Consider the following 27,712-nt stretch of genomic DNA (forward strand, 5'->3'; position numbering starts at 1 on the left):
CTCAGAAATAAATATAAATATACCAATCGTGAAATGTTAAGCAGAAAAATATTTGCTTCCACTGAACTTGGCTTCAAGATCCTCACAGCAAACTAACAATTAGAAGTCCAATTTCGATCCATTTCCTGGACTATATTTTTTTATTGCTCCCACTCACCATGAATCTGAGAGGTCATATAAATGGCTGTAATCCCAAGATTCTCTGTTGCCTGTTGAAAGAGATGTAGGTGCCTATTTGAGGATTTATACACCTAAGCGTTTTTCCCTGTGATATTTTTCTTTGTTGGAAGTTTTTTTGTTTTGTTTTGTTTTTATAATGAGGCGTTATGGGTACCCAGATTTTGTGAATCTACTACTAATTATGTAACCTAGACCTATATACATGAAATAAAGAACAACTCGAGAATTATACACAGCATAAGCTAGTGTGAAAGAATGTATGCAGTTTGGGGTGAACATAATAGATACAAGAACTCAAAATAAAGAAAGTTCATTGTTGACTGGAAATGGGGTAAGTAGGTTTCAATTTGAAGTTTAGAGGAACTAAGGTAATACTAAATGAATTTTAAGAACAGGAGGAGATATTAGCTCAGCAGAAAGTTGGCATCATGAATGAAAATAAGAAAAGTTCCTGACGAGGGAAGATATCATAGGGTCCTATCTATGTAGGGTCTGCTGACATGATTGGCAAAGAATAAACTACAGAATTAAAAAGAAAGTCCATAGCAGTTGAATAAGATTATTGACTGCCAGAATGCTAATATCAATTTTGTAGGATTCTATAAATCCTCCAGAGTACCTGCATTATATAAAAATATTCTCAGCACACATGCATTTTTACAAGAAATTATTCCCCCAAACTCTTCTTGAGTATCTACCATAGCTAGGTATGTACTTGTCACAGGAACAGAAAAAAGTAACTGTCTGTGCACAAGGATTTACACTCCAGTGGGGAAAAATGTCATTAATTTTATGATACTTGATGATAATGATGATAACAATAAAATATGTTTTTTTTCAGTTTTTTATTATAATACTTAAATTATAAAACACTAAATTTTTAAAGTGTATCATGTCCTACTTATTCATTCACTCGTTCATGCAATATTTGTTAAATGCCTACAATCAGGGTCATTACAGTTATCAAAGGTGTTGACTGAATTCAAATGACTCTAATTCATTTCATATAAACACGTAAGTAGATACCACACAAAATCCTTATCAATATTCCCCAAAGAAGTTCCTTTCTCTAAAATATCTATGGTGCCTAAGTCATTGCCTCTGCCTGGAATGTTCTCCCCCTTTCCCCTATTCTTCAAGATTTAGTTCAAGTGTCACCTCTTCCATGAATTCTCTCCTGACTCCTCAGGGAAGCGTGTCTTGCGCACACCTCCATTTTAACCTAAGTACATTCAGTTATAATGATTTATCTGTCTCCCTCTCCCCCCTCCAACACACACTCAATTGTGAGCTTTTTGATGGCATCTTTATTCATTTTCTATCTTAGCAACTGAAGCAATGCCTGACATAAGAGGTGCTCAGTAAATGTTCTTGAATGACTATCTTACAATAAATAAGCCTCGTGTGCAGTGTTTGTGAGTATTATAGTGTTCAAGTGCTGGTGGCTGGTTTGAAGGTCTACCTACACAGGTCTTTTATTCCTGTAAACACGCCAAGCTCACTGCCACTTTCCAGCCATCTGTGGGATGCTCCCCCACTCTGCCCCATTATATACTGCTGACTTTTGCTTTTTCACTTAGATCTAACTTCAGTTTCACCTTCCCAGAGAAAACCCTCTTGATCAGCCAATCTACAACAGCACCTCCTGAGTGTCTTTCATCACACCCTCTTCTCATTCACTGCATAGCCTGTGTCACTATCTGCTATCTCCGGTTCGTCTATTTGTCACTGCTCCCAGTCAGAATGTAAATGCCCTGAGAGCTGATCTCTTGTTGGTCTCCTTCACTACTGTATCCTAGTATCTAGTACAGTGCCTGACATCTGGTAACACACTCAAAAGTCCATGCAATTGAATAAAAAAGGAATGAGAACTTTAGATCCTTTACTCTACAAGTGGCAAACTATGGCTCATGAGCTGCATTTTGCCTGCTGGTGAGTTTTGCTTCGACTGCTCAGTGTTTTACAAATTTTTGAATGAGTTGTCAATTTTTAAGAATTGGGAGCTTTCACATTCTTTAAAATTTCAAAATTCAGACTTTTTGAAATAGTGAAAGAAGAAGAAATTCAGAGCCTGCAAACCCAGTTGGAAAGTCGGAAGAGGTAAGCAACAGCTTTACCATATCACCCCATCGACCCAGCCTCACCTGCCCCCATATCACTCATTTTTGTTTGACCCTGAAGGTGGTTTCAATTTTGACCCTGATCTCTTCCAGTAAAGGTCGCATATGCCCTAAACCACACTCACATAACTACTACAAACCCTACCCCCATGGACCGCTGTTACTACTAAACCTTGGACTATGTCTTTAGAGATAAATTAACACAATAAAAATTAACACTTTTTATTATTCCTGCATGGAAAAATTACATAGTTAAAAGCAAAAACTGAATTCATTATACACTAGAAGAAAATCTAGGTAAGTGTTTAACAGACCTCAAGGTGGTGGAAAAAAACTATCATTAAAACATTAAAAAGCAAATGAACCAGGATGAAGTAGATATAACTACTATGCCTAAGATTTATTAACCTTAATTAAAGTTCACTAAGACAAAAATGAACCCCAACTGAAGAATGGGTAAACACATTTTCAAGTAATTCAGAGAATAAATAGAAATGACCAAATAACATATTAAAAGACAGTCCATTTCATTAGTAATCCAAAAGATGTGAATTAAAATGAGATCCCTTTTCATTTATCTCATTAATTCATTCAACAAACATGTGTTGAGTGGTCACTATGTTCCTGACACTATCAACTTGATGAAGCTTTTTTTAAATGGTAATAATTTTAAGATTCAGAAGGATGACTACCATCACACTGTGGAAAACAATTTTATAATGTGCATCAAGAACCATAAAATAGTTAGTTACTACCCTGCAACCTAGTAATTAAACTTCTTGGAATTTATCCTAGGCAAATAGTCAGTGTAGCAGACAAGGATTAATGTATGAGGATGTTAATCATAGTGTAATTTATAATATCAAAAACACTAGAAACCTAAATGTCTAACAATAAAGAGTGATTAAATAAATTATGGTACATTCAAACGATGAACAGTTAAGCAGACATTAAAATTACATTTTCAAAGACTATTTAATGATGTGGGGAAATGCTGATGAAAAAATTTAAAGCCTATATTTAAAAAATAATTTCATATATCCAATGAAAGGGATCCATTCTTTCTCGCCTTAAGAGCCAGGAGTTATTTTTGCTTTCCACAGGCTTGCTATATAATATTTCTCCCCATCTTGAAAAGCACATAACACATCTCCCTATACTTAATTCTAGTAGGTATTGAAATAAAGGGTGTCATTGCAGCATTATTCACAATAGCCAAGATATGGAAACAACGTAGCTGTCTGTCAATGGATAAATGGATAAAGAAGATGTGGTATAGATATACAATGGAATCTTATTCAGCCATGAGAAAGGAGATCCTTCTGTTTGTAAAAACCTGGATGAAACTTGAGGGCCTTACGCTTAGTGAAATAAGTCAGACAGAGAAAGACAAATCCTGTATAATATCACTTAGATGTGCTATCTAAAAATGACAAACTCAGAGAAAGAGAGTAGAGCGGTGGTCACCAGGGTTTGGGAGGTGGGGGAAAGAGGGAGAGATATGGGGGTCAAAGGCTACAAACTACCAGTTATAAGATTAATAAATTCTGAGGATCTAACGTACAGCCCAGTGATTATAGCTAATGATAGTGTATCATAAACTTGAATGTTGCCAAGAGAGTAGATCTTAAATGTTCTCACCACAAAAGAAAAATGATATTATGTTACTGGATTGGGTGTTAACTAATGCTATGGTGGTAATCATTTTGCAACATATAAATGTATCAAATCAACCTGTTGTAACACCTTAAACTGATACAATATTATATGTCAATTATATCTCAGCACAACTGAGGAAGAAAGGAAACTAAACTAAAATAAAGTCTCAGAAAAACAGAAATCGCTACATGGAATCAAAGAAACAATATGACTTATATGTTAAACTTAACCTAAAGTACTGAGCAATGTTCTAGATTGCAGGCAGTGATTGTTCTATAGAAAGACAGGAATAAAGAGAAGGAACAGGAAGAAAGCAGAATATAAAGGATCAAAACTAGAGCAGAGAGAGGAGACAGAGACGCATGAGAAGAGCATGTGAAGGACAGAAAGTCTAAAACGGACACACAGCTGAATTTTAAGGAAATTCTCTGCACGACACTATGGTATTAGAACTTAAGAAATTCCCTTTTTGATGTATTTATAGTTCTATGTAGATCAGACAAGACACTTACAAGAAGCATTATTTTTTCTTGTAACACCAACCACAGGAAGGGCCAAAAGGATGTCATGGTGGAAAAAGCAGAACTACCTCACTACCATGAAAAGAATAACAACAAAAATTGAAAGTCTGAGGGCACCAAAATAAACTGTCTGTACAAAAGATGATTATAGTAAAACAAGGAGGAAGTTGAACCTCAGTTTTGGAATTACTGAACTGTGCAAAGGCAGAAATCAATCTGCATAGTCACTAGCATGGCGGAGCCAAACGATTCTGCATTCGCAATGCAAACAGCCAAACCTGGATGCAAGAAAACTCTTGGAGCACAGCTACATGGCTACTTCTGAAGCCGTGTTTATAGCCACTGTCTCTGGCATTTGTGTCTCAGTATGGGGGCTCTTTGGACAACAGATTCATAAGGAACTCAGCAACCATCTTTGGCCTCCTAAGAAACCAGAACGATATCCTGGCCTAGAGAAAGCCAAAGGAGTCATTTGTGGAAAGATCAAAAGAGCACAGCGGGCTCTCTTCTGGGTGAAAACTGAATTTTTCATTAAAATTGGTGGGAGGAGTCACCTCACAGAGAACACATTTATAAAGTGGCAAGGCAACAACTTCCTGTGTCACTGTAAGAAAGTGAGCAGACCTTTGCTTAACTACACTGCTGGTTATATATACCGTTGCATATATTTTGCCATTCCTGTCCTTTCCTTGAGTTCCTGGAAGGGACTCCTATGGACTCTCGTTTCATGTTTACACTCTTACAATTTAACCACAAGCCCTTAAGTATTCAGCAATTCCGAATCTCCTTCCCCTCACTCAGTCTGACATTCTCCCTCTTCCTGAAGACTGGTTTTATTTATGTATCTCTATATTGTACCATCCCAGCTCTGCAAACGACCGCTTTTCTAACATGTTGGTTTTCAGAAATTCAGAAACCTCTAGATAACGATTCAGACCATTTTCACATCCACTGTTTCATCTCTTCATTTCAGTAAGTTGTTTTTAACCCCTTGTTACTTTTTTTTTTTTTTAACTGCTTCCGAATTCCCACTCCTTGGACAATTTCACCATTCGTTGAATTTAATCTGTTCTCTCCTAGCAGTTTCATAAACTCAAATCCATCAAAATCATTGACCTTATGCTGTCTTCATTTTTAACTTCTTTTTTTTTTGCGGTACGCGGGCCTCTCACTGTTGTGGCCTCTCCCATTGCGGACCACAGGCTCCGGACGCCCAGGCTCAGCGGCCATGGCTCACGGGCCCAGCCGCTCCGTGGCATGTGGGATCTTCCCGGATCGGGGCACGAACCCGTGTCCCCTGCATCGGCAGGCGGACTCTCAACCACTGCGCCACCAGGGAAGCCCCTATTCTTTCATATTTTAAATCGTTATCTTTCAATCCATGACTAGCACTTGCATTCTTTATCCTTATGCTCCACTCTTCTCGACATTCACCTTAACCTGTTTTTAAAAATCTGTATTCTCTACTCTTATACTTAATCTGCTTAAAACTGGACTGACCTAACATAGGTCTTTTCTTGACGTTGATCTTTTATTGTTACTCATATTATAATTAGTAACATGAAACTGCATTTTTAAACGTTTTCTTCATGGGTATGAGGTGATCTGGCTCCAACATCTACTCCTCTATTTGTTCTAGGTCTGACTTGGCTGGTCTGTTCATTTCCCACTTAAAAGACACAGGGTCAGGTCTTGCTTGTGTAGCTGGGATAACCTTTCCAGAAAGAGCAAGACTAGCTTTCAGTCAAAAGACCATGGGTGGCTGTATTCCCTGACTTCCTTCTTCTAAAATTTATCACTGCTCCTTCTGCCCTTCTCTTTTTTGCTGTTTTCCTTCCACAACGCTACAGCTTCTGAAATAACTCCTTGATCATGTACCCATGCTGTGTCACTGTATTTCTGTATTCATTCTAGAAGCCAACATGATTTTAATTCTCAGTTCGTGCTTTTTTTTTTCTCTCTACTCTCATTCAGACTCTGGACAGTCCTTCTCTAGCTTGATTCAATTCCTGTCACCCAATTTCTTTCTCCCTTCCTTCCTTCCTCCCTTCCTTTCTTTCTCTTTCTTTTCTTTCCTTCCTTCTCTTTCTTTCTTTCTTTTTTCTTTCTCTCTTTCTCTACCCCTCCCTCTTTCCTTTCTTTTCTTTTTTTCTTTCTTTCTTTTTCTTTTTCTTTCTCTTTCTCTATCCCTCCCTTTCCTTTCTTTCTTTTTCTCTCTATCCTTCCCTCTCTCTTTCCTTTCTTTCTTTTCTTTCTTTCTCTCTTTCTTTCTCTCTCTCTCCCTCCCTCTCTCTCTCTCCCCCTCTCTCTTTTTCTTTTCCACATCCTAAATCTCTGTGTTCTACTTCCTTCAGTGTGCCCTTCATCTTAACTTTCAGTTCCTCAATAACTAAAATTCTCTCTTGTCTTCCTAGCTATAACCCATTTGCCCTCACCTTTTTCTGTTCTATATGTGCATTTCGCTATACTGTGAGAGACCTAAAAATCTTCTCAGTAGTGCAACTATATTACAAAATGATACCAGCTTCTTGTATTAATATCTTTTAGAATTTGACTCCTTCCCTGAATATTTTGTAAAAGTTATATTCGAGGTTACATACATTAGGCAGTTATACAAAGGACAGAGAAAGGCAATAACTGTCTAAAAGAGGAAACTTTTAACACCTTAAATTCACAGAGTGCTGTATGTCTATTACATCTCAATAAAACTGGAAAAATTTAAAAACTAAAAAAATTAATCTACTCAGAGTCTTACTTATAGCTACCAATGTTTGTTCAATTATCTGGTAAGATGTACAGGGAAGCAGGAAAAGGAAGAGATTGTCAGTGCGAGAAAATGACTAGAAAGAGAGATTGGGAAAGTCTAGAAGTTTGGACTTCATCCTGTAAGAAAATGTGAGCTATATAGATAAAATCAAATGGGCATATGTCACTTCAATTTTTTAACTTCTAAAAACTCTGCATTAGAAGATGCAAATTTAAAGCTGACCTTCAGGTTAATGAAATTAAATTTATCAAATAAAATTTATCAAGCGCCTGTTTTCACAAGTTACTATAAAATAGAAATGGTTTTCCTTCAAAAGACTGTAAATTTAGCCTTATATTTATTAGAAGTCCAATATAACCCAGTTAGAGGCTGCCACTTTAGAGCTTCTGCAGGAAACACGCCAACCTACAATTCAAAGAGGCCAGAAGTCTGTTTTGACCTAAACGCAATCCCTTACTTCATACTCTCTATCTTCTCAGTAGCCTCTTTCCTCTGTCCTTCAAGACTTCCATCTGTTGCCATGGTTTACCTATTCCTCAGGCTCTGACATGGGATTGTCTCCTCCCTGCTGGCCCAGTTTTTGGTACCAAGTATTGTTTTCTTGTGCACCAGCCCCTAGCACAGCCCTGGAGGCACCATCAGGCATTCTGGGAGCTTTTTCTTCTCCTTGACCCAGAGCAAGGAAGGCAAGTGCTGAAAAACTGGAGGGACCAGAACTTGAAAATATGATAGCAAGCGTTGACACAAGACATGATTGATAAGATTAGCAAAACAATATAAAGATATAAAATGTGACACCTGATGGGCCAGAATATAGATATTGTGTCCAACATCTTTTGGGGAAACACCATCATCTCCGCCCTCATCATCCCCATGATCGCATTCCAATCCTTGGTTATAGGCATTCTTCACCACATCCACCTATCAAAAAACAAAGGGGAAAAAGAAGGCTTGAAATGCCACAAACAACATGCATTTACATCATCTATGAGGTGTAATTAAAACTTGGAATGCTTCCTAAGACTTGAAAAGTATAAAAGAATTCTAAATGAAAACAGCCTAGGAAACCATCTGTATTTAAATGAATATGGAAGTATTTTCCTACAATATTCCCTGTTTTCTTTGCAAAATTTGGCTTTGGTTTTTTAATGTTGACTGTGCCAAAGTTCCCATCAACTGGGAGATGTTGGAACCCTGATAAGCATCCATTACTTATTAAGGGCCCACTAATAACAAGAACACATGGTGCTGGACACCGTTCTCTGCCCTGAGGACCCAAGAGTGGATACAACAGAGTATCTGCCCTCAGGGAACTTACTGTCAGCAAATCAAGAGGCCAACACAACTGTGAGGCACTCAGCAAGCACAGGGCAGGGGCACTAACTCAGGCAAGAAGTTGAGGGTAGGTCACAAGGAGGAAGTAGATGATGGGATAAAAATGTTGTAGGCAAAGGAAATGGTATTTTCAAAGGGCTATTGTGCAGAGATATTGTCGAATGAATATATAACTCATTGCCCCATTTAACCATAATGATAAGGAAGGCCTTGCTCCTCTTAGCCCACTGCCTTCCATGAATGGAGTTTTTTGCTTTTGTTTTTTGCAGGTCCTATGCTCTCATTAAATGTATGTTAAATCAAACTGCATCTTATCTTTCTCTTTATCTGCCTTCTTTGAATCCATCCCTTACCATTAAAGAGAGCAAAAGAGTGCCTTCATAGGTTTCCCCATAGCACCAACAGTGGTGTTTATATAAGATTAGGACTTAGTCATTGGGGCACTGGCTTATATGGTTCGAGAATGTTCTCAATGCTTTTGAAACCCAATGATTTTAAAGCATGATGATATTTCTTCATAATTTCCATGTCACAAGTGAGGAGGAAAATGTAACTTCTACAATAGGAAGACACACTAATGATCTCTGCGGAATTCCCAGCAGGTCTCCACACAGTTTCCTCTAGGCTGAGTACCGTGTAACATTTTACTAATAAGAACAATTACCAAAGATATTTATTTTGCTTTTATTTTCAGAAAGAGGTAGAAATAAAATTTTTGAGGGGTTCAAACATTTTTATATACCGTCCTCACCTATATTCCAGTACACAAACTAAAGCAAAATTTTTTTCTGGCAAAAAATAATTTGCAGATAGTTTAGGCAAGTGTGAAAATCTAGTTAAGAAAAGCACTTAAAGTGGATAAAGCCAATGAAGAAATAAGGACCCAAATCACACAGGCCTTCGCTATCATGGGGCTTCTGAGGTATTTGTAATAGCAGGTCTTGATGTGCCATTGTGCCTTGGTAGAGCAGTGAAAGCCAGTAGACATTTCCCCTGGCATGCATACTATACATTGTCCCTTTTAGGTTACACATTATTAACACAGCTTTCAAAAGTTTTCTTACCAGTTCTCTGGGTCTCATGTTAAATAGAATTCTTTCTGCATTCTCACTGTCATGTCTACTTTCCATGATGGCCAGCAAAAGCTTGGAGGCATTGTTCTAGAGATACAGATTGAGTTGATACACGTGAAAGGTCTATTTCATGGATTAATGATCCCCTCAATTTGTTTTAATTGAGATTATCAGGACTATTTTTTTAAAATCAAGCAGAATTTAAACTGCTAATTTAGTTTGGCTTATTAACATTTTAAAATAGAGTATTTTACTTTGTTGTTAACACAAAATAAAAATAATCAATATGAGAGATATGTTACAAAGGATATTTTAAATATTGATGAAAAGGAATTTTAAACACAAAATTGAGTTTATATATAATGCATTAAAATCTAATCATATCTTCCTTGACTATTTCCTAAATAGGCATTTCTATGATGAAACTTTAACAAGACACCAGTATCAACGACATATTTCACAAAAATGGCATATAATTTACAAAGAATTCAGCATAATTGTTTTAACATGAAACATTAACACACACTAGCAAATCAAAATTTTAAATAAATTTGAGCAATAATTAGTGAAAATTAATCTATAAAATTCTAAATTCATGAGTTAGAAACAAAATATTTATTGATAACAGTTTACTAGTCTCCCTACATGGTAGTATATATGCAACATTTTTACCATCTGGGTTGTAGAAGAAGAATATTTTCTATTTCTGTTTAATAGAGAATAAAAACAGCTTATGTTGCCTTTGGTGTTTTCTAATTTAGTTTATAAATATATTGTCTCAAACATGCTTACATATAGAAATCAAAAATGTTTCTGATACAGCCAATTTATTATCCAAAACGGGTACAACATTGTTATACACCATCTTGCAACACAAAGTACAATATCCTCAACATTTGGAATGATGTTTCTTTTTTTTTTTTTTAAGTCTTTATTGAATTTGTTACAGTATTGCTTCTGTTTTAAGTTTTGTTTTTTTGGCCGCAAGGCATGTGGGATCTTAGCTCCCCAACCAGGGATCAAACCCACACCCCCTATACTGGAAGGTGAAGTCTTAACCACCAGACCGCCAGGGAAGTCCCTGGAATGATGTTTCTTTATACTGTGTTTTCAACAGCACTGCCCTAGAATTGTGGCAAACTGCAAGATGATAAAAATGACCTGGGAGATATTTCTATAGTGTTTTTTGTAATATTCACTTAGATAAAAATCTCAACCTCCACACACGCAGAGCCAAATGGCTCTAAGATGCTTCTTAGTGACTCAAAATTAACATCTTATGGGATGAAAACTTAAATTGAATCAGTTGTTTGGTGATGTAGGCATTCACAATACAAATTTTGTTAAAGTTGTGCAAACTAATTACACTGGATATTTTTAATACCAAATTCTACCCAACTATTTTTCTTTCAGAAATACAGCCTATTGATTAAATGGCTAATATTAGTAATGATGATGATAATGTGATGGTGATGATGATACCAACGTCACTAACCCATCCTAAAAAGATGTTAGGATTTTGTGGGAAAGGTAGCATTATTTTTTCTGTTCCATTTTCAATTTTTACAGATTTGTACTAATCCTAAAATCCCTTTTTTATAACCTAGCATCCCATATAAACAACATACCTAAAAAAATAAGGCTCCAGTATTAGTGGAGAGCTTAGATCCTTAGAGCAATATTAATTGACCCCATAGAATTGAAAATTAAAACCCTGGCAACGCTAACAGTACTCTCTAATGAACCTCACTCAGCAGGCCCAATACATCATAGCTTAAAAATACATCCAATTTCAGAATGCTATTGGCAATACGGTATTTTTTCTGACCAATCTTTTTCATACAATGTTGGAGGAACAGAAATCTTGTAAATGACTCACTGAAATTTGAATCAATTTGAAGGTACAAGAGCCTATACATGCTAAGAAATCAAGTTTATGTGTGTTAATAGAGGATTTTCTTCCAAAGGAAGCTGGAGTCCTTAGAAGAAAAAAAAAACAAACAAAAAACCAAAAATAGTAACAAAAAAAACTACCTATTTATAAATTCAGCACTTTATAGTCCCAGATCAGTTATGAAATATAAATTAAAAGGGACAAGATATATGTATGAGAAAATTCATAAAATGGTATAGTAAATTAGTAAAGTTAAATATACTTAAAATTATAACTGGTTAAGTAATTAAATTTAAGGGTGAATGGTATAAAATAAAACCTTAACATTTTTAATATGGAATCTCTATAATGTTCTGGAGAATTTATAATTAAAAGCATACTACCTATACCTTCTAAAATTTGCCAATATACTATATCATTCTGTCTTACAAACATTGTTCTCATATTGGCCATTATGTATAAAGCCTCATGGATTCTTTAGAAATGTACACTCATCTCTTTCTTTAAGTAGAAAATTATGAATATTTCAAGTCAAATTCATTCATTTTGTATTTTATATATAACTTGATCTATCCAACTGTCATATTTTGAAAAGGTATATATAAATTATGCCTAGAAACATGAATGAAATTTTAAATGATCCTTTTTCAAAAAAGATTTCCATTTGAATAGCCAAGAGTATCTTTGTACTGTTAAGTCATACCACATCATTTAATTTAGTTTTTTTTACATAGGTCTGGATTTGTAAATAATCTGTATGCCTATACTTTGAGAAATCCTTCAGTATTTTCCCCCATTAAGTTATGTCAATTAAGAGTGAGACTTAGGGACTTCCCTGGAGGACCAGTGGTTAGACTCCGTACTTTCACTGCCGAGGGCCCAGGTTCAATCCTAGTAGTTGGGGAACTAAGATCCCACAAGCCTCATGGCATGGCCAAAAAAAAAAAAAAAGAGAGAGAGAGAGATTTAAAGGTATAGTCTCTAGGTAAATAAAGGATTTAAAAAGCCTGTTTCTTTATGAATTATGGTTAAAAATGAATTCAAGATATAATAATTTTTTCCTAGTAATTCAAATTAAGCTGTCTGTTATATAGGCCTAGGCTGTTTTTACTAAGTGAAGCATGAAGCTAATTAGGAAAAGGACACACGTTCAATCTACATAAGGATCACCTTCTTTCTAATCTATGAAGATAAATACCCAAAGATTATATATATTGCAAATGAAAATAGTGAACTTATCTCTTTGTTTGCTTATTAAGAGCCATTAGCACAATCTCCACATAAGTAGGATATATATACATAATATATATTCCATTATATATCTAAATCTATATTTAGAAACATAATTATAGAAATATCATTTCTATTCTTCTTGGCCATAAATTTACCCATTAAAAAGTTAAACTTTATTCTCTCTATGATATTGGATCGACCTGTCTTTACAGAAAAATTTTATTTAACCAATGATTTTTAAACCTGTTTAACACTAAACATAGGTGGTCTTTAATAATTCATCTCAATTGAACAGCATGTCTTTATATTTGGGATTATATAGTTTCTTGTGTATATTCATTTATCTGTTTCTACTTGAACAAAAAGTTGAAGAAATGTTTTTCAAAATGCCATTGTGTTCCTGACCTCTGATAAATGGAACTGCTGGGAAGTATGCGCATGGTTTAAGTTGAAGCACCTCCTCAAAGGGAGTGTGAAAATGGCTTAGCTTATTTGGGGGAAAAAATAAGATTCTAATATATAATAAAAGAAAACAACTTTTAGAAACTAAAGAGACATAAAACTAAAATGCAGCCCTCCTCTGACATAGTCTCATTAATCGTGACTTGCTGGATAGAATGCTGTAGTCAAGACGAATTAAAAATATATGGGATAGTGAATGTTCAGAACCTTTTGCTCCTCTATATAATGAAAAATAGAAAATAAAAGCAGAAGAAAAGCAGCAAAACAAAGTGTCTGCTTAAAAAAAACTACCAGTAAAGTACCCTCCAACTAACATTACCTCAAATCTTATTTGACACTTTATCAGGAATTTAGTGCTCACGGTGCTTTTACTATCCCTTTCTGCCAATTCATTAGTTGAAAATACGATAATACCTTGCTTTTTACAAGACCTACTTGAAGATTTAGAGTCAACTCTGAAAGGGAGTTTTATATAGAGAATGTCACTTCCCCCCCCGAATAGTGGATTTACTCTACCTTTAGTTGAAGCACCAGGTCCATTCGATATTTACCAAGAGGGTTTATGTCATTTAGAATCAAAGCAATGATGATATCAATCCCATTGGATTCATGAGTAGCAATACATGTCTAGGAAACAAAATGTTAATAAAATAACACTTTATTTACCACATAAGTGCCCTAGAAGCCATGACATAAAATTACAGAATCACCCTAGCTTTTCGACTTTTAAAATATAATTAAAATTTAACTTTGAGATTAAGTCTAAGATAAGTCAAAGGATTAACTTTAACTTTTTCTTTTGCATAGATTTTATTCGTTGGTTAGTATTAGTTAAATGGCTTTGTATGAAGAACATAGAGATAGACATTGTATGAAACAGGTATCTTTTCAATGAACCATTTTAATAGAATTTCAAAAAACAATGGTTAAGTAAAACACTCAGTCAATAAATTTTAATATGCCCTTCATTAGAGGAATTCCTTAAATTTAGAATTTTAAGATCTGACCTATCCAGGCTAAAGGAATATTTCTATTTATAAAAGGAATGTGCCCCTTATGCCCAAGGTTTGTAAGTAAACTTTACTGGAAATGATGTAGCAACTTCATTTATCTGCTACTTGATGTTTAATGAGTAACAAGTGATGCTGTTGATCATTCTGGGTGGCAGCAGACAGGGAATAAAGGCACCTCCTGATGTTTTGGAGACTTCTTGTCAATTATGGTGGTTGAGAGAAAAGGTCAGAAGATTCCTTAAACTTAAGTGATTCACAGAGGAATATGACTTGAGAAAAGCTTATAAAATATCCTGAGAGATAAATGTCACTATTTTGAAGGTTAGAGTCTACTGTGCTAGGACTCCGAATTTAATTCATTTTATAGGACCTGAAAATCAGGAACCTGTGAGTTGGAGTTTGTGAAACTACATCTTACCACACAGCACCCACTGTCAAGGTGTCTGAAAAATTGAAACCCACGTAAGATAAATGAGAAAGAGTAAAATCAAGGTGACTCTGAAAGGAGTGTTATTTTTCAGAATGGGCTTCATTTCTCCCTTCATACAAGGAAATTTTTACTCCCCTGACACCCAAGAGAGGTGTTTTCCATCCATCTTCTACATCTCCTGAGGTTCTTCTGATTGTTAAAATGTTTGCTAAACTTAGAGGGAATCAATTTGCAGATCGTTTCCGGAATTTGCTAGCCACTTTCTTTCTTTCCACACACTTCCAGAGCACGGGGTTCATAGTAAGTATATTTCCAGAGCATACGGGATTCATGCTATTTTATTATTAATTTCTACTTTTAGAGATTACCTGATTAGTAAAACACCAAGAGTGGAGAATACCTGTTTTCTGTTATAGATATATATGATTTTAACCAACAACAAAACCAAATCTTTGAATTTGCATATATTTCCTTAACTTTAAATCAACAGTTAGGTTTTCTTGTATCGTTGCCCTAGGAGAGGGAAATATAATACAGAGCAAAATCCACAAACTCTTTTACCATGTCACGTGCATATTACGGGGGGGAAGAAGTATGCCCCTAACACATTATTTATGTCAATAATTGCGTTTTTGCTCTACATACTTATGTATTTACATGTATGTGTGTGTGCATTTTTGTACATATATATCATATAATTCACAATAGAAAAGCAAATTACTTTTTTCACTTTTCTATATTAAGCACTGATAGCTGGTCTCAATGGCGTCTTTAAAATTAATATCCAGAAATGTTTGTGACTTGAAAACTCTTCCTTCCGGGGTGGATCCATGCTTGTGATGGTAGCCCTGTAACAATCTGTGTAGGTGTGAACAGTCAGTAAATTCCAGGGTGCCCCCCGCTTTACTAGTCCAAGTGTTCTACCGTCTACTCCTTCTATGTTTCTGTGATATCCAAGAAAATGGAATCAGAGACACTCTGGAAAAAGGAGTCAAAACTTTGCCCTGGAAAATGTAATACAGTTAAAAGCGCACTCTAGACTAAACCACAAGTCCTCAGTTTTAAGAATGGCCCTACAACGTACAGATTCAGTTACTCTGAGACTCTGGAACACCACTTGATTTCTGAGTCAGAACCTATTCATCAGCAAAATGGGAGCACTATTACATATTTCGTAAGTTTACTGTGAATATGAAGGAGATAATATACACAACACACTGCAGTGGAGCCGAAGAAACCAATGGGAGTTGATGCCACAAATCCTAGAAAGATTGACTAAAGATGAAAACTGATCAATGATGAAAAAACCTATTTTACGTTTTTTGATAACTCTGATTTTTATCTGGAATATTTTCATGGGAATTTCCTTTTATGGTGAAATTAAATTAAAATATGGCATAGTATTTGTTAGTCCATAATTCAGTCTTTGTATGTTTTGTTAGGAAAGTAAAACTATCTGGCAAAGCAAGAAGAAAGATCTTTTATATGCACACAAAGCTTGGCTCCTTCACCAATCTGATCCTTTTGCTGACTGGTCAGAATACTTGTGCATGAAGGACTGCTTTCACAGTTACCTGATTTTCATGGCATGGGCCCTGGCAATACTCAGTCAAGCTCTCCAGAGTCTGGTTGACCAGCACTACATTCTTCTCATTGATGTAGAGACCCAAGAGGCCCAGGCCACCTGTCGTACTTCCACAAATGCAGTCCAAAAACTGAAGGGTCTCACAGACAAGGTTGTAATTTGTTTTGTTGTTTTGATTCCTCAAGAAATTCTAAAGGCAAAAGAAAGCATACCTGAAGCATTAAAAAAAAAAAAAATCACTGTGCTAATTGTTTTCAGTTCTCTCCGTATGAGTGTTTTTCTAACTCGAGAGGATCCCCGTGGCAATGTGGGATGGAATTGCTATTTATATGGAAGCATTTGCATTTATTAAATTTCTCCTGGGTTTAAGAAATAAAAGATGCATTTTCCCCCAAGCATCTATATTTATCAGTATGGTTCATAACAAATATTTCTCAACGTCATTGTCTTAAAACTATATACAAAGGGCAAAAACAATAGGTAGTAGGAAAAGGAGAAGGAAAAAAATGGAAAGAAATTCATTAGGGAAAGAAGAAATCAAATATTCAACTAAATGATCCCTTATAAACAGTGTAGCTTCAAACAGTAAATGATGCAACCATTATGGAGGGCAACTTGGAAGCACCTATAAATATTTTCAGTTAACATACAACTGCAAAGAGGTTCACGGCATACTGCTTATAACAGCCCCAACTGGAAACCGCACCATACCCACCCATCACAAAGTGACTGATTTAAAAAATAAATGTACATCCAAACACTGGAATATACTGAAGCTATAAGAATGAGGTACTTCAATATGTACTGATATAAACATAATCTAGTAATAAGTAGTTTAGTAATAAGATATATTACTAAATGATAAAAGTAAGTGGAAGACCATTATATTGTGTGTGTATTTTTTAAAAGCTTTACATGTACAGATCAGTATGCTTATATATACATAAAAATTTCTGGAAGGAAATACAACCTATCAGAGTGATTTCGAGACCTTGCCAGCTTGCTGACAGCTGCGGTCCAGTAGCGGGAGCAGTCGGGGCCCTGCAGGAACCGAATCAGCAGCCAGCGGTGGACCCTCTCTAGAACTAAGTCTAACGAGAGATTATGCATTCTGTCCAGTCAATGCAATGGATAAGCATCCCCACGGTCTCAGTGCTCCTGCTAGAGGTGAGACGTTACAGCAAACTATATGACAGCATAGAGGAGCTTCCATATGTATTGCTGAGGGAATAAGAATCTTATCGATCTTCTTTAAAGAACCAACTTCTGCAGAGGGCAGACAGCAGAAGCAAGAACTACAATCTGCAGCCTGTAGAACAAACACCACATTCACAGAAAGAGAGACAAGATGAAAAGGCAGAGGGCTAGGTACCAGATGAAGGAACAATAAAACCCCAGAAAAACAACTACATGAAGTGGAGATGGGCAACCTTCCAGAAAAACTATTCAGAATAACGATAGTGAAGATGATCCAGGACCTCGGAAAAGGAATGGAGGCAAAGATCGAGAAGATGAAAGAAAGGTTTAATGAAGACCAAGAAAAATTAAAGAACAAACAAACAGAGATGAACAATACAATAACGGAAATGAAAACTACACTAGAAGGAATCAATAGCAGAATAACTGAGGCAGAAGAACGGATAAGTGACCTGGCAGACAGAATGGTGGAATTCACTGCTGCGGAACAGAATAAAGAAAAAAGAATGAAAAGTAATGAAGACAGCCTAATGTTACAACATTAAACGCAACAACATTCACATTATAGGGGTCCAGGAGGAGAAGAGAGAGAGAAAGGACCAAAGAAAATATTTGAAGAGATTATAGTCGAAAACATCCCTAACATGGGAAAGGAAATAGCCACCCAAGTCCAGGAAGTGCAGAGAGTCCCATACAGGATAAACCCAAGGAGAAACACACTGAGACACATACTAATTAAATTGGCAAAAATTAAAGACACAGAGAAATTATTGAAAGCAGCAAGGGAAAAAGGACAACATAGAAGGGAACTCCCATAAGGTTAACAGCTGATTTCTCAGCAGAAACTCTACAAGGCAGAAGGGAGTGGCATGATATACTTAAAGTGATGAAGGGGAAGAACCTACAACCAAGATTACTCTACCCAGCAAGGATCTCATTCAGATTCGATGGAGAAATCAAAAGCTTTACAGACAAGCAAAAGCTAAGAGAGTTCAGCACCACCAAACCAGCTCTACAACAAATGCTAAAGGAACTTCTCTAAGTGGGAAACAGAGAAGAAAAGTACCTACAAAAACAAACCCAAAACAATTAAGAAAATGGTCATAGGAACGTACATGTCAATAATAACCCTAAACGTGAATGGATTAAATGCTCCAACCAAAAGACACAGGTTTGCTGAAGGGATGCAAAAACAAGACCCATATATATGCTGTCTACAAGAGACCCACTTCAGACCTAGGGAGACATTCAGACTGAAAGTGAGGGGATGGAAAAAGATATTCCATGCAAATGGAAATCAAAAGAAAGCTAGAGTAGCAATACTCATATCAGATAAAATAGGCTTTAAAATAAAGGATGTTACAAGAGACAAGGAAGGACACTACATAATGATCAGGGGATCAACCCAAGAAGAATATATAACAATTATAAATATATATGCACCCAACATAGGAGCACCTCAATACATAAGGCAACTGCTAACAGCTGTAAAAGAGGAAATCGACAGTAACACAATAATAGTGGAGGACTTAAACACCTCACTTACACCAATGGACAGATCATCCAAAATGAAAATAAATAAGGAAACAGAAGGTTTAAATGACACAACAGACCAGATAGATTTAATTGATATTTATAGGACATTCCATCCAAAAACATCAGATTACACATTCTTCTCAAGTGCGCACAGAACATTCTCCAGGATAGATCATATTTTGGGTCACAAATCAAGGCTCAGTAAATTTAAGAAAACGGAAATCATATCAAACATCTTTTCTGACTACAACACTATGAGATTAGAAATCAATTACAGGGAAAAAAACGTAAAAAACACAAACACATGGAGGCTAAACAATACGTTACTAAATAACCAAGAGATCACTGAAGAAATCAAAGAGGAAATCAAAAAATACCTAGAGACAAATGACAACGAAAACATGACGATCCACAACCTATGGGATGCAGCAAAAGCAGTTCTAAGAGGGAAGTTTATAGCTATACAAGCCTACCTCAAGAAACAAGAAAAATCTCAAATAAACAATCTAACCTTACACCTAAATGAACTAGAGAAAGAAGAACAAAGAAAACAATACCAAAGATCAATAAAACTGTAAGCTGGTTCTTTGAGAAGATAAACAAAATTGATAAACGATTAGGCAGACTCATCAAGAAAAAGAGGGAGAGGACTCAAATGAATAAAATTAGAAATGAAAAAGGAGAAGTTACAACAGACACTGCAGAAATACAAAGTTTCCTAAGAGACTACTACAAGCAACTCTATGCCAATAAAATGGACAACCTGGAAGAAATAGACAAACTCTTAGAAAGGTATAACCTTCCAAGACTGAACCAGGAAGAAGTAGAAAATATGAACAGACCAATAACAAGCAATGAAATTGAAACTGTGATTAAAAATCTTGCAACAAACAAAAGTCCAGGACCAGATGGCTTCACAGGTGAATTCTATCAAACATTTAGAGAAGAGCTCACACCCATCCTTCTCAAACTCTTCCAAATAATTGCAGAGGAAGGAACACTCCCAAACTCATTCTATGAGGCCACCATCACCCTCATACCAAAACCAGACAAAGATACTATAAAAACAGAAAATTCCAGACCAATATCACTGATGAATATAGATGCAAAAATCCTCAACAAAATACTAGCCAACAGAACCCATCAACACATTAAAATGATCATACACCATGACCAAGTGGGATTTATCCCAAGGATGCAAGGATTCTTCAATATATGCAAATCAATTAATGTGATAAACCATATTAACAAATTGAAGAATAAAAACCATATGATCATCTCAATAGATGCAGAAAAAGCTTTTGACAAAATTCAACACCCATTTATGATAAAAACTCTCCAGAAAGTGGGCATATAGGGAACCTACCTCAACATAATAAAGGCCATATATGACAAACCCACAGCAAACATCATTCTCCATGGTGAAAAACTGAAAGCATTTCCTCTAAGATCAGGAACAAGACAAGGATGTCCACTCTCGCCACTATTATTCAACATAGTTTTGGAAGTCCTAGTCACAGCAATCAGAGAAGAAAAAGAAATAAAAGGAATACAAATTGGAAAAGAAGAAGTAAAACTGTCACTGTTTGCAGATGACATGATATTACACATAGAGAATCCTAAAGATGTCAACAGAAAACTACTAGAGCTAATCAATGAATTTGGTAAAGTTGCAGGATACAAAATTAATGCACAGAAATCTCTTGCATTCCTATACACTAATGATGAAAAATCTGAAAGAGAAATTAAGGAAACACTCCCCTTTACCATTGCAAGAAAAAGAATAAAATACCTTGGAATAAACCTACCTAGGGAGACTAAAAACCTGTATGCAGAAAACTATAAGACACTGATGAAAGAAATTAAAGATGATACCAACAGATGGAGAGATATACCATGTTCTTGGACTGGAAGAATCAATACTGTGAAAATGACTATACTACCCAAAGCAATCTACAGATTCAATGCAATCCCTATCAAATTACCAATGGCATTTTTTACGGGACTAGAGCAAAAAATCTTAAAATTTGTATGGAGACACAAAAGACCTGGAAAAGCCAAAGCAGTCTTGAGGAAAAAAAACGAAGCTGGAGGAATCAGACCCTCTGACCTCAGACTATACTATAAAGCTACAGTAATCAAGACAACATGGTACTGGCACAAAAACAGAATCATAGATCAATGGAACAAGAAAGAAAGCCCAGAGATAAACCCATGCACTTATGGTCAACTAATCTATGACAAAGGAGGCAAGGATATACAATGGAGAAAAGATAGTCTCTTCAATAAGTGGTGCTGGGAAAACTGGACAGCTACATGTAAAAGAATGAAATTAGAACACTCCCTAACACCATACACAAAAATAAACTCAAAATGGATTCAAGACCTAAATGTAAGACTGGACACTATAAAACTCTTAGAGGAAGACATAGGAAGAACACACTTTGACATAAATCACAGCAAGACCTTTTTCGATCCACCTCCTAGAGTAATGGAAATAAAAACAAAAGCAAACAAATGGGACCTAATGAAACTTGAAAGCTTTTGCACAGCAAAGGAAACCATAAACAAGATATAAAGACAATCCCCAGAATGGGAGAAAATATTTGCAAACGAATCAACGGACAAAGGATTAATCTCCAAAATATATAAACAGCTCATGCAGCTCAATATTAAAAAAAATACAACCCAATCCAAAAATGGGCCGAAGACCTAAATAGACATTTCTCCAAAGAAGACATAGAGATGGCCAAGTAGCACATGAAAAGCTGCTCAACATCACTAATTAGTAGAGAAATGCTAATCAAAACTACAATGAGGTATATCACCTCACACCAGTTAGAATGGGCATCATCAGAAAATCTACAAACAACAAATGCTGGAGAGGGTGTGGTGAAAAGGGAACCCTCTTGCACTGTTGGTGGGACTGTAAATTGATACAGCCACTATGGAGAACAGTATGGAGGTTCCTTAAAAAACTAAAAATAAAATTATCATAGGACCCAGCAATCCCACTACTGGGCATATACCCAGAGGAAACCATAATTCAAAAAGACACACGCATCCCAATGTTCATTGCAGCACTATTTACAATAGGCAGGTCATGGAAGCAACCTAAATGCCCACTGACAGACGAATGGATCAAGAAGATGTGGTTCATATATACAATGGAATATTTCTCAGCCATAAAAAGGAATGAAATTGGGTCATTTGTTGAGACGTGGATGGATCTAGATACTGTCATACAGAGTAAAGTAAGTCAGAAAGAGAAAAACACATATTGTGTATTAACGCATATATGTGGAACCTAGAAAAATGGTACAGATGAACCGGTTTGCAGGGCAGAAGTTGAGACACAGATGTAGAGAACAAACGTATGGACACCAAGGGGGGAAAGCTGCAGGGGGATGGGGGTGGTGGTGTGATGAATTGGAAGATTGGGATTGTCATGTATACACTGATGTGTATAAAATTGATGACTCATAAGAACCTATTGTATAAACAAACAAAAAAATAGTGATTTCATGGGGGAATAAACCTGGTGAAAGTGTAAGCAAAGATGGAAACTTTTATTTTATTTTAATTTATTACTTATTTTCACTAATTTAATTTACTATTTAATTCATTTGAATTCATTTCTACCATTTGTTCTTTTTCCTTTTAGTTTGCATTTGTGACTTTTTTCCAATTTTTTGTATGGTGGCAAAATATACATAAAATTTACTCTTAACCATTTTTAAGTGTACACAGTCCAGTGGTATTAAACATATTCATAATGTTTAGCTACCATCTCCATCATCCATTTCTATAACTCCTTTCATCTTTGTAAAACTAAAACTCTACACCTATTAACAACTCCCCATTCTCCCTCTCCCTAGCCCGTGACAACCACCCTTCTACTTTCTGTCTTCATTATTTTGACTACTCTATCTCATACAAGTGGAATCACACATTATTTGTCTTTTTGTGTGCCTTATTTCACTTAGTATAATGTCCCCAGGTTCATACATCTTGTAGCGCATGTCAGAACTTCCTTCCTTGTGAAGGCTGAATAAAATTATATTTTTTGTATACACCCCATTTTGTGTATCCATTCATCTGTTAATGGACACTGGGGCTGCTTGTTCATATTAGCTATTGTGAATAATTCTAACGCTTATTCGTATTAAAACAAAACTCTTTTATAAGTAGCATTTTCCAAATTGTTTGATCCCACATTCCTATTAGTAAAATGTTTGATCAGATACTACACATCCACTTCCCACATGGACAGACCACATCGGTCAGCATAAGTGCACAGGCACATATCAGTATCTTCCCTCTGCAAATAAAGCTTCTGGTCTTTGCCTGCTGACAGCTCTGCAGCAGCTCTCTCCAAGTTGTGGTGGGGTGGTCCACAAGAGTCATGGCTTCCGCCATTCATTAATTCCTGAGGGTCTCATCTCCTTGGAGGATATTCAATCCAATTAATATGAATCTAACCTCTCTTACCAATTCAGAACACCTGCACTTTAGATGCTTACTCAGAAACACAGCTTCAAACTCTGCTGTCGCTCTAATACTGGATTTGTGCTCTTAGAAATGATGTCACCATTCATGTGGTTTTTCTATGGTGACATAAGCAGCATGTCCAAATGATGCCCAAAACAAAGGGGCCAAAATTCCTAGGCACACCTAAGTTCATCTATTTGACAACAAAAAATGTACCAAAGAAGATGTAAGGCCAGGATTATATTAATTTACAAAGGTTCACAAAACCTTCACTGTTGTAAAAAATCCTCTTCCCCAAGTAAATCAATGAAGTTAGAACACTCCCTCACACCATACACAAAAATCAATTCAAAATGGCTTAAAGACTTAAATAGAAGACATAACACCATAAAAGTCCTAGAAGAGAACATAGGCAAAATATTCTCTGACATAAACCGTAGCAATATTTTCTTAGGTCAGTCTTCCTAGGTAAAAGAAATAAAAGCAAAAATAAACAAATGTGATCTAATCAAACTTATAAGCTTTTGCACAGCAAAGGAAACCATCAACAAAATGAAAAGACAACTTACAGACTGGGAGAAGATATTTGCAAACGATACACTGACAAGAGATTAATTTCCAAAATATATAAACAGCTCATACAACTCACTATCAAAAAAGCAAACAACTCAATTGAAAAATGGGCAGAAGACCTAAAGAGACATTTCTTCAAAGAAGATGTACAGATGGCCAACAGGCATATGAAAAGATGCTCAACACTGCTAATTATTAGAGAAATTCAAATCCAAACTACCTCACACCAGTCAGAATGGCTATCATCAAAAAGTCTACAAATAATAAATGCTGGAGAGGGTGTGAAGAAAAGGGAACCCTCCTACACTATTGGTGGGAATGTAAATTGGTGCAGCCACTATAGAATACAGTGTGGATGGTCCTTAAAAAATAAACATAGAGTTACCATATGATCCAGCAATCCCACTCCTCGGCATATACCCAGAAAAGACAAAAACTCTAATTCAAAAAGATACACTTACCCCTATATTCACAGCAGCATTATTTACAATAGCCAAGACGTGGAAGCGACCTAAGTGTCCATCAACAGACACATGGATAAAGATGTAACACATACACACACACAGACACACCCTGGAATATTACTCAGCCATAAAAAAGATTGAAACAATGCCATTTGCAGCAACATGGATGGATCTAGAGAGATACCACTTATATGTGGAATCTAAAAAAATAGTACAAATGAACTTATTTACAAAACAGAAACAGACTCACAGACAGAAAACAAACATATGGTTACCAAAGAGGAAGGGGGGAGGAGGAGGGAAAAATTAGGAGTATGGGATTAACAGATTCACACTACCATATATAAAGTAGATAAATAATAGGGATTTACTGTACAGCACAGCGAACTATTCAATATCTCATAATAAGGTATGATGGAAAAGAATTTAAAAAAGGAAATATATATATATGAATCACTTTGCTGTACTCCTGAAACTAAAACAATATTGTAAATCAACTACACTTCAAAAGCAAAAAAAAAAAAAAATCCTCTTCTATATTAACTCTGTTTCTAATGAAGACATACAAAGATACTCTGTATCCTCACTCAAGAAATATGAACTGAGTTGGGAATGATGAAAGCCTCCACAGTCTTATAAAACCATGAAAGATACAGATGAGGCAAATGTGACCTTACTTGACAAATCCCAGAGTCCTAAGGTTAGATGATGCCCACTGAGGCTAAAGAGATGTGAGTTGAAAATGCAAAGAATGATACCGTAGGAGCCTGATTTTTTTTCATGCATAAAGGAATTTTCCTCTCATTTTTCTTCACTTAGATACCAAAGTTTCTTCCATTTCAGAAGAGCACTGTTGTTTTTATTATTTCTCCCAAACTCTCTCCAAAACTACTTGTTAGTTTTATTTGAATTACCTATAATCATAGGCTGTATGCTCGGCTTTCACACAAAATAGAACAAATACCTGCAGTTCCCGGTTGTGATTCTCACAGAGTAACTGAAGAAATCTCAGAATCGGCTGCATGATGGCAATGGCAGGACTCATTGTTACTTCCTCTGCAGACTTTTCCTCAGCGTTTCCCGCTTCTGATCCTGGGCACATGATGTCTATTTCTGGATCCATTTCTCTTCTGTACACACAGTATGCTTTGGATGTTGCCGAAGAAGCTTCTGTTAATTGCCCTTTCATTCCCTCTTTTAAATGTAATGATGAATCTCTTACTGAAAATAAAGCAGTATTCTTATATTTATGAATGAACTTCCTTTTGCTAATTAAAAAAAAAGACAGTTATCCAAATTCTCTAACAGTTGAATTTAAAATCACCTGACGGGCTTCCCTGATGGTGCAGTGGTTGAGAGTCCGCCTGCCAATGCAGGGGACACGGGTTCGTGCCCCGGTCCGGGAAGATCCCACAGGCCGTGGAGCAGTTGGACCCGTGAGCCATGGCTGCTGAGCCTGCGCATCTGGGGCCTGTGCTCCACAATGGGAGAGTCTACAGCAGTGAGAGGCCCGCATACCGCAAAAAAAATAAAAAATAAAAAATAAATAAAATAAAATCACCTGACAAGAGGTGCAAGAATTTCCCAAAAAGAATCTGAGGTAGCAACTAAAAATTTAACTTTGCACTGGGATATTAAAAAAATGATCTTAATGCTTAGCCAATTTTAGAAGGGCTCCTGTCTTTCTGATAAATATAAAATGTCAGAGTTCTTGAATACGAGAAGGTGGGAAAATAGGGCAAACTTCAAAAATGTTAATATTTAGATGATTTGTATTTACTACACTGATGACTTCATTATTCCAAATACCAAAAGTCTTTCATAGAGTTTAGTGCTGTAATTCCTGTTCTTACAGTTTAAATTTCATGAACATTCAGGTTTGGGCAGTTGTTCTTTACCATACATTTCACAATGAAATCAAACATTTTCATGTCACTTGTTGCTTTGCACTGATAACTCCTTGCTTGAGCTTGGCCCTACAGAGCTCTTTCAAGGTCAACTCCATGACCACAAAAATTCAAGGATGGAGTTCCATAAACAGAGTCACAGCTGGAATAATTAGACTAAGACAAGTGAGATGAAAAACATAAGAGAGATCTAAAAACTGTGTTACCCCTCTTTTCTCTCACTCTATTCTCCCCAATACTCAACTATTTCTTTACCTCTCATTCGTGGGCCAGATGTCATCAATTCGTTGTCATCATCCCTTTTTTTGTTACCTAAGTCTATGGTATTAACTGTCACTGTTGATCTTATCTCTTTCTGAGCAGCCTTCATTCGGTCATAGAGAACTTTGAAGAATTTTTCTGACTTTTTTTGTTCATGCAACTGCTGGTAGAAGGAATACTGCAAGAAAACATATTTTAAGACATCTATACCCAAGGGGAGAAAATAATGTTTTTACGTTTGAAATAAACATAAGCATTATGGATAAAAGTCTATATTTAATGTGCTGCCCATGATTATTTCATAAACTGACAGCTTTGCTAGTCTCCTGTACTATTTACTGTGTCCTAATAATAGCTTGTATTTGCTTAGCACTTTCCACTAAAATCCAACATAATTTCATGTTACTGAATTCATCTCTACTGATTATTTGTTTTAAAATTTTACAAAGGTACTGTAAGAAGGGGTATGCAAAGAGCTCTTTGATTTTTATATTATTATGAAGTCATGTTTTGATTCAACACATACTTATTGAGGGCCTACTATGTGCCGGGTCCCATGCTACGAAGGGATAGAACAAACAGGGAAAACAACGACAGTCTCTGCCCTTGTGACTTTGTAATCTAGCATGGAAAACAACCACTAACCTGATGGTAAATGTGAGTCTACAAAGAGTTATTTTTCTCTTTGTCTAAATGATAGAACATTTAATTTAGAATGTGTTACCATGGCAACCTCACTCACAGGAACCCACTGATAAGTAGGCACTAAATTCTTTGGGTACTTTACTAGATACGTTGCTTTGCATGGGGTCTAGGGCAAGCCCACCCTAAACTGTATAAAGTGAATTCTGCTTTAGAGTAAATAATGATGTAGAAAGGATTCAACATCCCAAGTATGATAAAACATATCTCATGGAGAGGTGGAAATACTGAAACTTGAGAATATCTGCCCTAATCATGGTCTGCTTAATGACTTCAGGAAGTAACCAAAGAGGTAGGAGATGGGAAAGG

The 27,712-nt window shown here is 36.0% G+C and overlaps 1 protein-coding gene across 1 annotated transcript in view; it reads right to left on the minus strand.

The window, feature by feature from the left end:
- The window catches only part of ITPR2 (inositol 1,4,5-trisphosphate receptor type 2), a 538,352-nt gene that overhangs the window by 137,794 nt on the left and 372,846 nt on the right, over window positions 1-27,712 (minus strand). The window contains exons 40-45 of the mRNA XM_060113623.1: window positions 26,696-26,879; window positions 25,498-25,754; window positions 16,262-16,462; window positions 13,761-13,871; window positions 9,647-9,742; window positions 8,046-8,168 (exon numbers count right to left, since the gene is read on the minus strand). Coding sequence (XP_059969606.1) covers window positions 8,046-8,168; window positions 9,647-9,742; window positions 13,761-13,871; window positions 16,262-16,462; window positions 25,498-25,754; window positions 26,696-26,879 — 972 coding nt within the window. The remainder of the gene's footprint in view (window positions 1-8,045; window positions 8,169-9,646; window positions 9,743-13,760; window positions 13,872-16,261; window positions 16,463-25,497; window positions 25,755-26,695; window positions 26,880-27,712) is intronic.

Source organism: Mesoplodon densirostris, chromosome 11, assembly GCF_025265405.1.
Source record: "Mesoplodon densirostris isolate mMesDen1 chromosome 11, mMesDen1 primary haplotype, whole genome shotgun sequence".
Taxonomy (NCBI): domain Eukaryota; kingdom Metazoa; phylum Chordata; class Mammalia; order Artiodactyla; family Ziphiidae; genus Mesoplodon; species Mesoplodon densirostris.